This window comes from Pelobates fuscus, chromosome 1 (genome assembly GCF_036172605.1).
Source record: "Pelobates fuscus isolate aPelFus1 chromosome 1, aPelFus1.pri, whole genome shotgun sequence".
Taxonomy (NCBI): Eukaryota; Metazoa; Chordata; class Amphibia; order Anura; family Pelobatidae; genus Pelobates; species Pelobates fuscus.
The window spans coordinates 265344190-265357837 of NC_086317.1; the positions used below are offsets into that span (position 1 = coordinate 265344190).

At 43.3% G+C, this 13648-nt stretch overlaps 1 protein-coding gene across 2 annotated transcripts in view; it reads right to left on the reverse strand.

The window, feature by feature from the left end:
• Positions 1-13648, reverse strand: part of LOC134612684 (multidrug and toxin extrusion protein 2-like) — a 115785-nt gene that overhangs the window by 14828 nt on the left and 87309 nt on the right. For both annotated transcript variants that reach the window (XM_063457115.1, XM_063457107.1), the window contains exons 7-10: positions 3820-3864; positions 2084-2181; positions 1227-1324; positions 201-314 (exon numbers count right to left, since the gene is read on the reverse strand). In XM_063457115.1, coding sequence (XP_063313185.1) covers positions 201-314; positions 1227-1324; positions 2084-2181; positions 3820-3864 — 355 coding nt within the window. The remainder of the gene's footprint in view (positions 1-200; positions 315-1226; positions 1325-2083; positions 2182-3819; positions 3865-13648) is intronic.

Below are 13648 nucleotides of genomic sequence, written 5' to 3' on the forward strand. Positions count from 1 at the left end.
AACTTCTTGCGTATTTATCGCAAAAAAACAGACATTTTTAAATGTGATTATGTTGAATGGAAGAGGTTTAGAAATTGTTATAAAACAAAAAACAAGAGCAGGATTGTGATGGAAACCTAAATTACAAAAGCACACATATTTACCAACAATGCATTGTTATGTTGCAGCAAAAAAAAAAGCCCAAAACACTACCACCTAACCTGCAAGGAATCCTCCGATTTCGAAGCTCCACAATTCTATACACAGCATAAGCATGCTAGAAATTGCCAGACGCATAAAAGATCCCCATTCTTGGAGACAATCTTTGGACCATCCTGAAAAAGAAAGTAATGCAGAAATGCAGATGCAGTTTTGCATATTATATCTTTATATAAAATGCCAAAATACCAGAGTATTGCATTATGCAATGATACCTTTTTTATTGGACTAACATAATTCTTAGTCCAATACAACAGGAACCATGTTGTAACTGAAAAGAGGAAGTCTTGTTTCCCACCAATCAAATGCAGGCATTAGCGGTTATCATGGCAACCTGAACGTCCAGTAAATCCGCAATGGGTTGGATTGAGGCTGCACATGCAGACGCAGTTTTCATGGAAGCCGGTAAGGGTTGGTTAACACACCTGGGTGAGTTCACTTATTGTATTTTTACGTATATTTTGGATTAATGTGGGATTTCATGTTATGCTGTCCTGAGGAAGGTCCCACACTGGGACTGAAACATCAACTTTTTGCATCACTATATACACTTTACTATGTGTACATTTTGCTACCTCTTGTCTCAAACAAACAAACAAATATCCTTTAGATTGTAAGCTCACAGTCTGTTTAAGCACTTTGTATAAAAGAGCTTCAATGGCTAGATCGTAGCTCACGGGCAGGGCCTTCTTTAACTTTTGTATTGTTCTATTTATATTGTACGTTCTCCCATATTTGTACAGTGCTGCGGAATATGTTAGCGATTTATAAATGCCAGTAATAAATAAATAATAAAGAAAGAAAAGAAAATTTGATCCAGAACAACTGGGACATATGGATTTCCATCTAGCAGAGTAATATTCATTGTAAATCATTTTAATTCATGCATATGATTTTCAATTTCTAAAGTTAGGGATGGATTTCCTGTTTGAAACCTGCAGTGATATTTGTAACTTTCCTTTACACAAAATAAAACATTCTTATTTGTGTAAATATATTACTTGTAGGTGAATTTATTAACAGCTTACCTTTCCATGTCTCCACATGCAGTTTTCTCATATATATATATATATAAAGAAGAGAACACATCATGACCTGAGAAATGGCATTTGCCATAGCAGAGCCTCTACAATAAAATAAAATCAGGATCGTTATAAATTAGGACATTTATAAGATTATTCTCAACCACGTTTACACATTTAAGGGAAAGGGCCATTTTTTTTTTTTTTTGCTTTTCTACAGAATATGGTTTTGTTTTTGCTAGAAAATCTCTTCTTAAACTAGAGTGAATTAATTTCGGCACGATTGACTATTGTGCATGTGATAAAAAATATTTTCATGCCTAAACTAAACATAAATTGGCAAACAGAAACACTATACAAACCTCAAAGACAGTGCATAAAACCAATAAAATATGACAAATGGCTAAATATGAAGAAATATAGGTTTTGGATGGTTTTGCAGCGAAAACAAAGCAATAACTTTTTGGAGCCAAGTAGTTGATGTTGACTAGGACATAGACCTTTTCCAGTGAACCCCAACCCATATTCCTAAAATCCCTTACTAAAATTTCTAGCCCTAACTAGACTTTCATGTGTTAGTTTCACCCCAGTCTCTTCCATGCGTCTCAGTCAGGTTTATTTGCTAAAGTGTGAATTGTTGCGAATTCAAAGCAAATGTCAAATTGCAAGCCAAATAGATGAACTATAAAACATAGCTAGCTACTATAGTTAATACTCTTTTAACTAGTTGAAGCATATGTAACATTTCACAGCTTAGTAAATATTATTCACCATGTTACAATAACACTAAAATAAATTTTACAATCATGTGTAGGAATATTACCCAGATTTCACACGTTAAGCACAGATAAGGTGGTACTTACACAATTCCAAGCTTTAGCACATACAGCAACACAGCATGAGCACCAGCATTTATAAGGTTTACTACACCACTAGTAAACACTTGAGGCCACATTATACCCTGAAAATCATAACTGATATTAAATCAATTTAAAAAAAAAAAAAAAAAAACATAATTACAAATTGCAGTGGATCTACTTGGATTTATGCCAAGGCGTTTCATACAATTCCGCACAATAGCTTAGTGGTCAAACTTTAATAAATTTGTCTAGATGAAAATTCTTCTCTTGGGTAGAACATTGGCGTAAAGATAGAGTACAGAGAGTTGTCATTAATGATACATTTTAAATCTTGACAAAAGTGGTGTCTCTCAGGGTTCTGTTCTGTGACAGCTTCTATTGTAAAAATAGGCATTGATAGTGTTTGCAGATGACACAAAACCTTTTAAAGTAATAGAATGTGAACAGGATATTACTTTGCTGCCAGTGGGATTTAGATAGATTAGGGAACTGGGCACTAAAATGGCAGATGACATTTAATGTAGATAAATGCAAAGTTATGCACTTTGGGGTAAAGCATGCACAAGCAACTTACACCATAAATTGTAGTGAAATATGGATAATACATGAGAAGGATTTGGGAATTGTTATAGGCAGCAAACAAGGTACAATGTCAATCAGATGTTGCTAAGGCTGATACAAATATAATTTTGCCTCCTTATAAAAGACCACACCTTGAATATGTTATGCAATTTTGGGCACATGTTCTAAATAAGGATATTATGGCACTAGAAAAAGTGCATAGGTGGGCTACCAAATTAATAAAAGGAATAGAACATTTTAGTTATAAAGAAAGGTTAACACATTTAAATCTGTTTAGTTTAGAAAAATAGCGCCTCAGAGGGGATATGATAGCATTATACAAATGTATACAGAGCCAACACAAACCATTGCCTGGAACGCTATCCATAAACAGGACTACATATAGGTCACACATTTAGATTTAGGTTTTAAGGCAAAGGAAAGGGATTTTTACAGTAAGAACAATAAGGATGTGGAATTCTTTGTCTGAAGAGGTGGTTTTATCAGAGTCTTTAAAGATGTTTAAATAGCAACTGGCTAAATACTTGCAAAAACAATACTCAGGGGTATAATTTTTAATTTGTGTGGTAATAGCTTCTAGATCCAAGTAGAGAATTGACTGCCAGTCTGGAATCAAGAAGGAATTTTTTTTCCTTCTTTGTTGCGAAATTAGAAAGTACTTCAAACTGGGTTTTATGCCAGCAAAGATCCGTCTGACTGTCAAAAGTGGCGTTGGGGCTTGGCTCCATCAACCAATTTAGCCATAATATCACTAATACATATAGAGTGTATATACCTCATATATATATATACAGCATATAGAACCTCCATGATTGGCTCATCCCCCCACCCCCCTTTTTTCTGCTTAGTTATGCCAAAATATATGGAAAAACCTGACACCATATGCTTTGAGAGTAGCATTTTGTCCCTAGGCATTCTGTAGAAATAACATATATGCTATATTATTAACAACATAGGTATGTCACCCAGCTTGAGTAAGTGACATTTATATGTAATTTAAATATCTGTAGAAGCTGACATAACTGTAATTCCACACATACCCAAAATAAGATTTAATCTAAAATCTCTGAACTACAATGTTACACCTATATAAACAAGGTTATCAAAACTTAGAAACCTTTGAATGCTGAATATCCTTAAAATGCATGGACAATTACCTGATTTTGTAAATAGCGCAACTCTAGCTGATAAAGGAAAACAGCCTGAAATAAAAAGAAGTGCAACATAGTAAATAGTAAATACATCATTAGTTCTTTTCCAGGAGGCAAAGGGGAACTAAAGGGACATTTTCTAAGTAACAAATAAAGGAAGAATCAAGATTCAGAAGAGAAAATTGAGACACGCATTAAACAAATCAATTGCTTTTCAATTAGCAGATAAAATATTACCAAAATCAGATAAAAAAGTTCTTAATAAGGCACTTTAAAAAATTTCTAGTCAAAGCTGATGTGAATTGGCTGTACACTATTAGATCTCATACAAAAGCATGTGAAGCCACATAATTCTTTTTTTTTTTTTTTATTACAAATATATCCTGAATCCCATATTGATTTAATTATGGATGGTATCCACATAGAGGATCCATACTGTCATACAAACCAAAGAAAATTATAATAATCATTCTGAAATAACTTTTATTTCTATTTTTAAGAAAAACAGTTACTAAATTAAAAATAAATCTTCACCAGATGTTTGCCAATTCTAAGGATTGACCCTATTCTACATAATCTTCTACCGGAACTCTTACAGACTCACATAATGAAAACCAGAATAATCTGAATGTACCTTTCCTGGTTAAATACTTTGTTATTATTATTATTATTATTATTTGCAAACTATTATTCCCCTGTATTTAATTAAGTTATTACCTTCTTAGAGCTATTCATAATTCATCACTGTGTCTTTAAAACGGCACCAAGTTTGCTCTCCATTTTTGTCTTTTCCCCTGAACACTGAAGGAAGAAAAGGCCATGTAGTTGCCAAAGAAGGTAGTGCTACTGCCTTAAAGACACAGAAGCTCTTACATTTAGAGCCTGTCTCCATAAAAGGCTCCCCAAAATGTAAGTATTCATTACTCACCATCATTGTTCACAATATATTTATATTTTATACAAGATTGCACAATTATTTGTTCTTGTTTTTATTTTTTTATTTTTTTACATAGTTCATGGTACCCCGGTGCATTTAAAGGGTATATGCTATTTTATTTATTAACGCTTCACTCACACTTTTTGTTTTTTATTGGGGTTTATCATTGAAACATTAAAGGGACACTATAGTCACCAGAACAACTACAGCTTATTGAATTTGTTCTGGTGAGTAGAATCACTACCTTCAGGCTTTTTGCTGTAAACACTGTCTTTTCAGAGAAAATGCAGTGTTTACATTACAGCCTAGTGATAACTTCACTGGCCACTCCTCAGATAGCTGTTAGAGATCCTTCCTGGGTCATGGCTGCCTAAAATGCATCCAAACATTCAGTATCTCCTCCCTCTGCATGCAGACACTGAACTTTCCCCATAGAGATTCATTGATTAAATTCATCTCTATGAGGAGATGCTGATTGGCCAGGGCTGTGTTTGAATCATGCTGGCTCTGTCCCTGATCTGCCTCCTTGTCAGTTTTAGCCAATCCTATGGGGAAGCATTGTGATTGGATCAGGCTACCACTTCTGTTGATGTCAGCACACTGCTTTGTTTTTCTGAGTCTAACAGCATGCAGAGTTACAGCTTCAAGCTTGAATACAGTAAGATTTGTACTATATTTATGGAGGCATGAGGGGTCCAGGGGTGCTAGATGGTGGTTTTAACACTATAGGGTCAGGAATACATGTTTGTGTTCCTGACCCTATAGTGATCCTTTAAAGCGGCACTGTCATGCCGAACTTACCTTTCCTCAGTCTCTTCCTCTTCTCCCCCCCTCTCAGGATCTGTTCTCCGTTTCTTCCAGTCTGCTATAGTTTTCTTTAAAATCATAAGACAAAGTAGGGACTTTGCCTTATGGAGGATTCCTCCGCTTGACCAGCTCTGACCAGCGGAGGAGCAAAGTCAGAGCAATTTTCCCATGATCCTTACCTTTCCTCCCTGCTCCCGCGATGCTTCCTGTCATTTTAGACTAAACTGCCGAATTGCGTTCTAACTGAATGAGAACAGTATGTTCGTTTCTTTTAGAACGCAATTCGGCACTTTGTTCGGAACGCAATTTCATTCTAATGAATGAAACTCCGATCCTATTCATTCCTGTGGCTGCATCTTGCAGCCGCTTAGTAGATAACTCCCTAATTCCCATGGTATCAGGGAGCAATCTACTAAAAGGCTGAAAGACCTAAATTGGTCTTTCAGCCAAATTTACTAATACTAAGTAAAAAATACTTAGTATTAGTAAATAATATGCCCCTATTCGCTATACAGCGAGTAGGGGCATGTCTAGTAAGCAGTGAGCAGACTGTGCCTGCTCACTGTAAAGAAAAACAAAAAAACCTAATAACCTCCCCCCCACACCCCCTTGCGCAGCTGGTGGGGGACCCCTAAATAACAATAAGGGGGGGGGACCTACTGTCCTCCCCCCCTGGCCCCCACCCCTGAGCGGTGGGTGGGGGCCCTAAATAAAGATAGGGGGGGGGAACGTACTGTCCTCCACCTCTGCCCCCACCACAGAGCGTTGGGTGGGGGCCCTAAAAAAACAGTAAGGGGGGGACCTACTGTCCTCTCCCCCTGGCCCCCACCCCTGAGTAGTGGGTGGGGGCCCTAAATAAAGATAGGGGGGACCTACTGTCATCCCCCCGGCCCCACCCCTGAGCAGTGGGTGGGGGCCCTAGATAAGAATGGTGGGGGGGGACCTACCATCCTCCCCTCCGGCCCCCACCCCTGAGCGGTGGGTGGGGGCCCTAAAAAAAACAATAAGGTGGGGACCTACTGTCTTCCCCCCTGCCGCCCACCCCTGAGCAGTGGGTGGGGGCCCTAAATACAGAGAGGGGGGACCTACTTTCCTCCCCCCGGCCCCCAACCCTGAGTGGTGGGTGGTGGCCCTAAATAAAGATAGGGGGGGACCTACTGTCCTCACCCCCTGCCCCCACCCCAGAGCGTTGGGTGGGGGCCCTAAAAAAACAATAAGGGGGGGGACCTACTGTCCTCTCCCCCTGGCCCCCACCCCCACCCCCAGTGGGTGGGGGGCCCTAAATAAAGATAGGGGGGACCTACTTTTCCCCCCTCCTGGCCCTCCCTGAGCAGTGGGTGGGGGCCCTAGATAAGAATGGTGGGGGGGACCTACCGTCTTCCCCCCCGGCCCCCACCCCTGAGTGGTGGGTGGGGGCCCTAAAAAAACAATAAGGGGGACCTACTGTCCTCCCCCCCTTGCCCCCACTCCTGAGCGGTGGGTGGAGGCCCTAAATAAAGAGAGGGGGGGACCTACTGTCCTCCCCCCGGCCCCCACCCCTGAGCGGTGGGTGGGGGCCCTAGATAAAAATGGTGGTGGGGGACCTACCGTCCTCCCCCCCCGGCCCCCACCCCTGAGCGGTGGGTGGGGGCCCTAAAAAAACAATAAGGGGGTGGACCTAGTGTCCCTCCCCGGGCCCCCACCCCTGAGCGGCGGGCCCTAAATGAAAATCCCCTCCCCCCCAATCAAGGTGACTAGGGGTCCCAAGCCCCTAGTCACCCTCCCCCACCCAAATCAAACTATCCCCTACCTACCCCCCTCACCCTAAAAATAGTGAGGGGGGAATAAAATAACTAACCTGTAAAAATAATTAAACTTACCATTTGACGTCTTCTTTTTTCTAAAATCTTCATTTTTCAGGCACAAAAAAAAGGCCAAATAAAAAGCCATCATACCCGTCGAACTTAAAATAAAAAACTTGAGCACAAAAATAAAAAAAGCTTGAAATCCATCCAATCACAGTGCTCTGTGTCATTTTACACAGCGTGGGAAAATTCTAAAGAACTTTCACACGCTGTGTAAAATGACACAGAGCACTGTGATTGGATGGCTTGAAATCCATCCAATCACAGTGCTCTGTGTCATTTTACACAGCGTGGCAAAAATCCAAAGAACTTTCCCACGCTGTGTAAAATTACACAAAGCACTGTGACTGGATGGATTTCAAGCCATCCAATCACAGTGCTCTGTGTCATTTTACACAGCGTGGGAACATTCCAAAGAACTTTCCCACGCTGTGTAAAATGACACAGAGCACTGTGATTTGATGGCTTGAAATCCATCCAATCACAGTGCTCTGTGTCATTTTACACAGCGTGGGAAAATTCCAAAGAACTTTCCCACGCTGTGTAAAATGACACAGAGCACTGTGATTGGATGGCTTGAAATCCATCCAATCACAGTGCTCTATGTCATTTTACACAGCGTGGGAAAATTCCAAAGAACTTTCCCACGCTGTGTAAAATGACACAGAGCACTGTGATTGGATGGTTTTCAAGCCATCCAATCACAGTGCTCTGTGTCATTTTACACAGCGTGGGAAAATTCCAAAGAACTTTCCCACGCTGTGTAAAATGACACAGAACACTGTGATTGGATGGCTTGAAATCCATCCAATCACAGTGCTCTATGTAATTTTACACAGTATGGGGAAATTCCAAAGAACTTCCCACGCTGTGTAAAATGACACAGAGCACTGTGATCGGATGGCTTCCAAGCCATCCAATCATACTGCTCTGTATCATTTTACACAGCGTGGGAAAATTCCAAAGAACTTTCCCGTGCTGTGTAAAATGACACAGAGCACTGTGATTGGATGGCTTGAAATCCATCCAATCACAGTGCTCTGTGTCATTTTACACAGCGTGGGAAATCTCCAAAGAACTTTCCCACGCTGTGTAAAATGACATAGAGCACGGTGATTGGATGGCTTAAAATCCATCCAATCACAGTGCTCTATGTCATTTTACACAGCGTGGGAAAATTCCATAGAACTTTCCCACGCTGTGTAAAATGACACAGAGCACTGTGATTGGATGGTTTTCAAGCCATCCAATCACAGTGCTCTGTGTCATTTTACACAGCGTGGGAAAGTTCTTTGGAATTTTCTCACGCTCTGTAAAATGACGAAGAGCACTCTGATTGGCTTAAACCCACCAATCAGATTGTTCTTAGCCTAATTGCAGGGCGGGGCAAGGCTTTATAAGCGTTCCCCCACCCTGCGTAGCTCAGTCTGTGCGGAGCCCTCCATGGGTGAAGATGGATTATTTATTTGCGCTCAGGTTTTTTCTTTTTTGTCTGTTTTTTTTTTTTTTCTTCTTGCTCTCGTGTTTTTTATTTTATTTTAAGTTCGACGGGTACGATGGCTTTTTATTTGGCCTTTTTTGGGGCTGAAAAATTAAGATTTTAGAAAAAAGAAGTCTAATTTTTTTTTACAGGTTAGTTATTTTATTCCCCCCTCACTATTTTTAGGGTGAGGGGGGTAGGTAGGGGATAGTTTGATTTGGGTGGGGGGGGTCACTAGGGACCCCTAGTCACCTTGATTGTGGGGGATTTTTATTTAGGGCCCCCACCTGCCGCTCAGGGGTGGGGGCCGGGGGGGGGGCAGTAGGTCCCCCCTTATTGTTTTTTTAGGGCCCGCACCCACCGCCCAGGGGTGGGGGCCGGGGGGGAGGACGGTAGGTCACCCCCCCACCATTCTTATCTAGGGCCCCCACCCACCGCTCAGGGGTGGGGGCCCGGGGGAGGACAGTAGGTCCCCCCCCTCTCTTTATTTAGGGCCCCCACCCACCACTCAGGGGTGGGGGTCAGGGGGGAGGACAGTAGGTCCCCCCCTTATTGTTTTTTTAGGGCCCCCACCCGCCGCTCAGGGGTGGAGGCGGGGGGACAGTAGGTCCCCCCCTCTCTTATTTAGGGCCGGGGTGAGGACGGTAGGTGTCCACCCCCACCATTCTTATCTAGGGCCCCCACCCACTGCTCAGGGGTGGGTGCCGAGGGGAGGACAGTAGGTCCCCCCCTCTCTTTATTTAGGGCCCCCACCCACCGCTCAGGGGTGGGGGCCAAGGGGGAGGACAGTTTTTTTAGAGCCCCCACCCGCTGCTCAGGGGTGCCTACTGTCCCCCCCTTATTTTTTTTTTAGCGCCCCCACCTACCGCTCAGGGGTGGGGGCCGGGGGGGAGTACGGTAGGTCCCCCCCACCATTCTTATCTAGGGCCCCACCCACCGCTCAGGGGTGGGGTCCGGGGGGAGGACAGTAGGTCCCCCCCTCTCTTTATTTAGGGCCCCTACCTACCGCTCAGGGGTGGGGGCTGGGGGGGAGGACAGTAGTTCCCCCCCCTCATTATCATTATGGCCCCCACCCGCCGCCCAGAGGTGGGGGCCTGGGGGGAGGACAGTAGGTCCCCCTCCTCTCATTATCTTTATGGCCCCTACCCGCCGCCCAGGGGTGGGGGCCTAGGGGGGAGGACAGTAGGCCCCCCCTCATTATCTTCATGGCCCCCACCCGTAATCTGGGGGGCTTAGGGGTATTTGGGGGTGACTAGGGGGTCAATTGGATGTAGTGGAGGCGGGAGGGGGGGTTAAAAAAAAAAACGGGATTTGGCATGATAGTGCCGCTTTAAGATAATATTTGGCATATTTTGGGTTGTGGATTGTTAAGGAGTATCTACTGAATGTTGTAGCTGCTCTCAGTTTGTTATTTTTGATTATTTGTTAAATGTCGTCTAGTTCACATCTATTGTATTTTTAAGATAGATTTGTTTTCTCGGGAGGAAGGAGCCTTCTCTATTGTGTGTGGGGTGTGTGCATACATCTGCTAGTGTAGTTACCATCTAGTGGAGAAGGACCAGTTATTTTAGTTCTTACAAAACAAACCTAGGCAGATTGAGCACATGACAGGGGAGAAAATAAAGCATCTTTAATAAAAAATAATGTAAATCCACTGCAAGAGGCATGAAAAACTAACAAAGAAGGAGAAAAAAATTAAAATATTTTAAAATGTTTTGGATGATATGAGCTGTCCTTTTCTTGCCTTCTGTCCTCTACTGTCGCTGTGTCCATGGTGTGGCCATTTGATTAGAGCATAGTCTCCTTATGTCACTTATGCAAATACTTACTGAATGAGCGCAATCACAGTCACAATAAAGAACCTGTAAGTGATGTCTGTTGCTGAGCATGGGAAGGATGTGTGTAGGTCTGCGTAGGTAGCTTTTGCTGATGTGTGTGTTGCCAAAGCTGGTGCAGCCACATGAAGGCTTGCAAGCTAATGGGCCTTACAGGAGGGCCACCCAATTGGCATGTCTGGTCAGTCCTTTAAGTACACACACACACAAGTACACCACTGCTTTTTAAAATGGCAACAGTACATACAAACACACCTCTACATTCACACACACACATATCCCATACAAAAAAAGCTTGCATTCACAAATACATCCTGCAAGAATAGGGAAATGGTAGCAAAGCATCGTGAAATATGAACAACAGGGAATCTCTACATCTTGGCCACCTTTGTGCTCGGGAAGCTCAAAACATTTCTTGCACAAGGACCCTCTCTACATTAGTTCCACTACTGCATGCCTATGACCTTATATCCCCATCAACCAAAGTTCGGCAAAACAGTGATTCATGTTTGTCAAATTGATGGGTCTTGGTTTTCGTCTGCAGTAGGGACAGTGGTTGGAGTTGGTGGTCTAGCTGGCATGCTAGGTAGGGAGAAGTCCTCTCCTTGGTCTGACATGGGAGAAATGACATTAAAATGAGACTTGTTATGATATGTTTGTTTGTAAGTTGTGTTAATTGGCTTCTTTTTAAATGCTGGGTGGCAAAGAACTATAAGTGAGATGGTGAGGCCCTGCTAATTGCCAAGTGGCTGGTAGAGGCACTGTCTATGATTTGGCCCTGTGCTGTGCCATGAAGCAATGGCAAGGTGTAGGCCTCTGGAGAACTCGATAAAATGGAAAAGGATAAGGAAGGTGATGCCCTTACTAAACCTCTTAGCAGAGTGTTGCAAGACTCTAGCTATTATTTGGGCTGATGGGCGAAAATACCTCCATGTAAGGATGGGTGTTGGTCTCGCAGAAACTTCGAAGTATTTTAACTTGTGCATGGGGCCGCTCCAGTTCCCTACCAGCCAGTTAATAATGCAAGGGTAAAAAGTGTGAAAGCAGACTGTGGTTGTTAAACTTACCATGCCTGATTGAGTTAATGATACTATTAAAGGACCACTCTAGTGCCAGGAAAACATACTCGTTTTCCTGGCACTAGAGTGCCCTGAGGGTGCCCCCACCCTCAGGGTCCCCCTCCCGCCCGGCTCTGTAAAGGGGAAAAGTGGTTAAAACGTACCCTTTTCCAGTGCTGGGCGGGGAGCTCTCTGCCTCCTATCCTCTTCCGTTCCGCCCAGTCGGCTGAATGCGCACGCGCGGCAAGAGCTGCGCGCGCATTCAGCCGGTCGCATAGGAAACCATTTACAATGCTTTCCTATGGACGCTTGCGTGCTCTCACTGTGATTTTCACAGTGAGAATCACGCAAGCGCCTCTAGCGGCTGTCAATGAGACAGCCACTAGAGGATTTGGGGGAAGGCTTAACCCATTAATAAACATAGCAGTTTCTCTGAAACTGCTATGTTTATAAAAAAATGGGTTAACCCTAGCTGGACCTGGCACCCAGACCACTTCATTAAGCTGAAGTGGTCTGGGTGCCTAGAGTGGTCCTTTAAAATTGATACATACCTGGGTATGCTGATACTCCTCTTAAGGGGTTGTTACTTCTGGACCTATCAGACTAAGGGATTGAAATTAAGCTTAAGTTAAACTTTCAAATAGTTAGGCGTGCTCCTATTAGATAACGTAAAGATTTGTACCTGTTAAGTGGTTTGTTTGTACCTATGAAATTCTTAGAGCTGTGAGCCAATGTTTGATGTTACCGCGTAATTGTCGACCTTGTGCGTTTGGGTGTTTCCATATTTTGTTTTTAGGCTCCCGTAACTGTAAGACCTGATTGTCTGTGCTATGTCTTATAGTCTCTTGGCTACGTACACATGTAGTTGTATTTCTACATTGGTTTGCATGAATTAGCGTCCTGCTTATTAATGGTATTACTAGGTTAGTATGCTTATTAGCTTACTTATGAACTGAGTGGAGCTTACTCTAGTGGTCATGTTATGTAGATGCCAGCATCAACACTGAAACATGACTCACGGTTGTATTTTGTGATACAGATCGTGTATATGGGTGGATTCTTGCATACCCGTCTGAGCCGGTGCTGGTAGTAGTTCTGACTGTAATTAAATCGTATTTATGATATGTCAAGACTCTTTACCATGACACTTAGTACTCTTTATACTGACGTTAACCCCTAAGACGCCTGTGTAAAGTTTGGAGCTAGGTTTGTGCCTTAGTAAGTATTTTCGTAAACTGCCAAGGTTATGTTTGCAGCATTCCCTCCATCCCCCCACCCGCCTGGACACTGCTCAAATCTTAACGTACCGTGTATACAATAGAATCAATGTGACTGGTTGGTTAACGATAAAGTATTGATCTGCATTCTGAAAGTACATAATGACAATGCGAGCATATTTTGGTATGCACAAGAAAATTCTGACTGATTAACCATTTGCATTTCCTGCCACAAGATTACTTGGCGCTGGGGGCGTGGCCGGACCGTGCATGGGAGCAGACGTGTAGACGGTGAGCTCCGTGCCCTCGGCCTATATTCACAGCTAGCTAAGCCTGCAAACGAGCCCTAAATGGTGAGAACTAAGCGACACCTGCTTCTGGGTACCCCCAACACCGGTTCCCCGAGGAGCAGTAGAGGTACCCTGGACGACTTTGTTTCCACGCCGTCGGATTCTCGCTCCGCCGGGCCGACTGCTAAGATGGCGTCGGCCTCCCCCGAGGTGGAAAACGCGGGAGTCCCCTCCGAAGATGGAGACCACATGGACGCATTAACAATGATTCGGCAAGAACTCACCTGGATCTCGTCCAGCATGCTCACGAAGGCGGACTCCACTGCAATGCTGAAGGAATTCCGAGCAGCCATGCGTGAGGAGATAA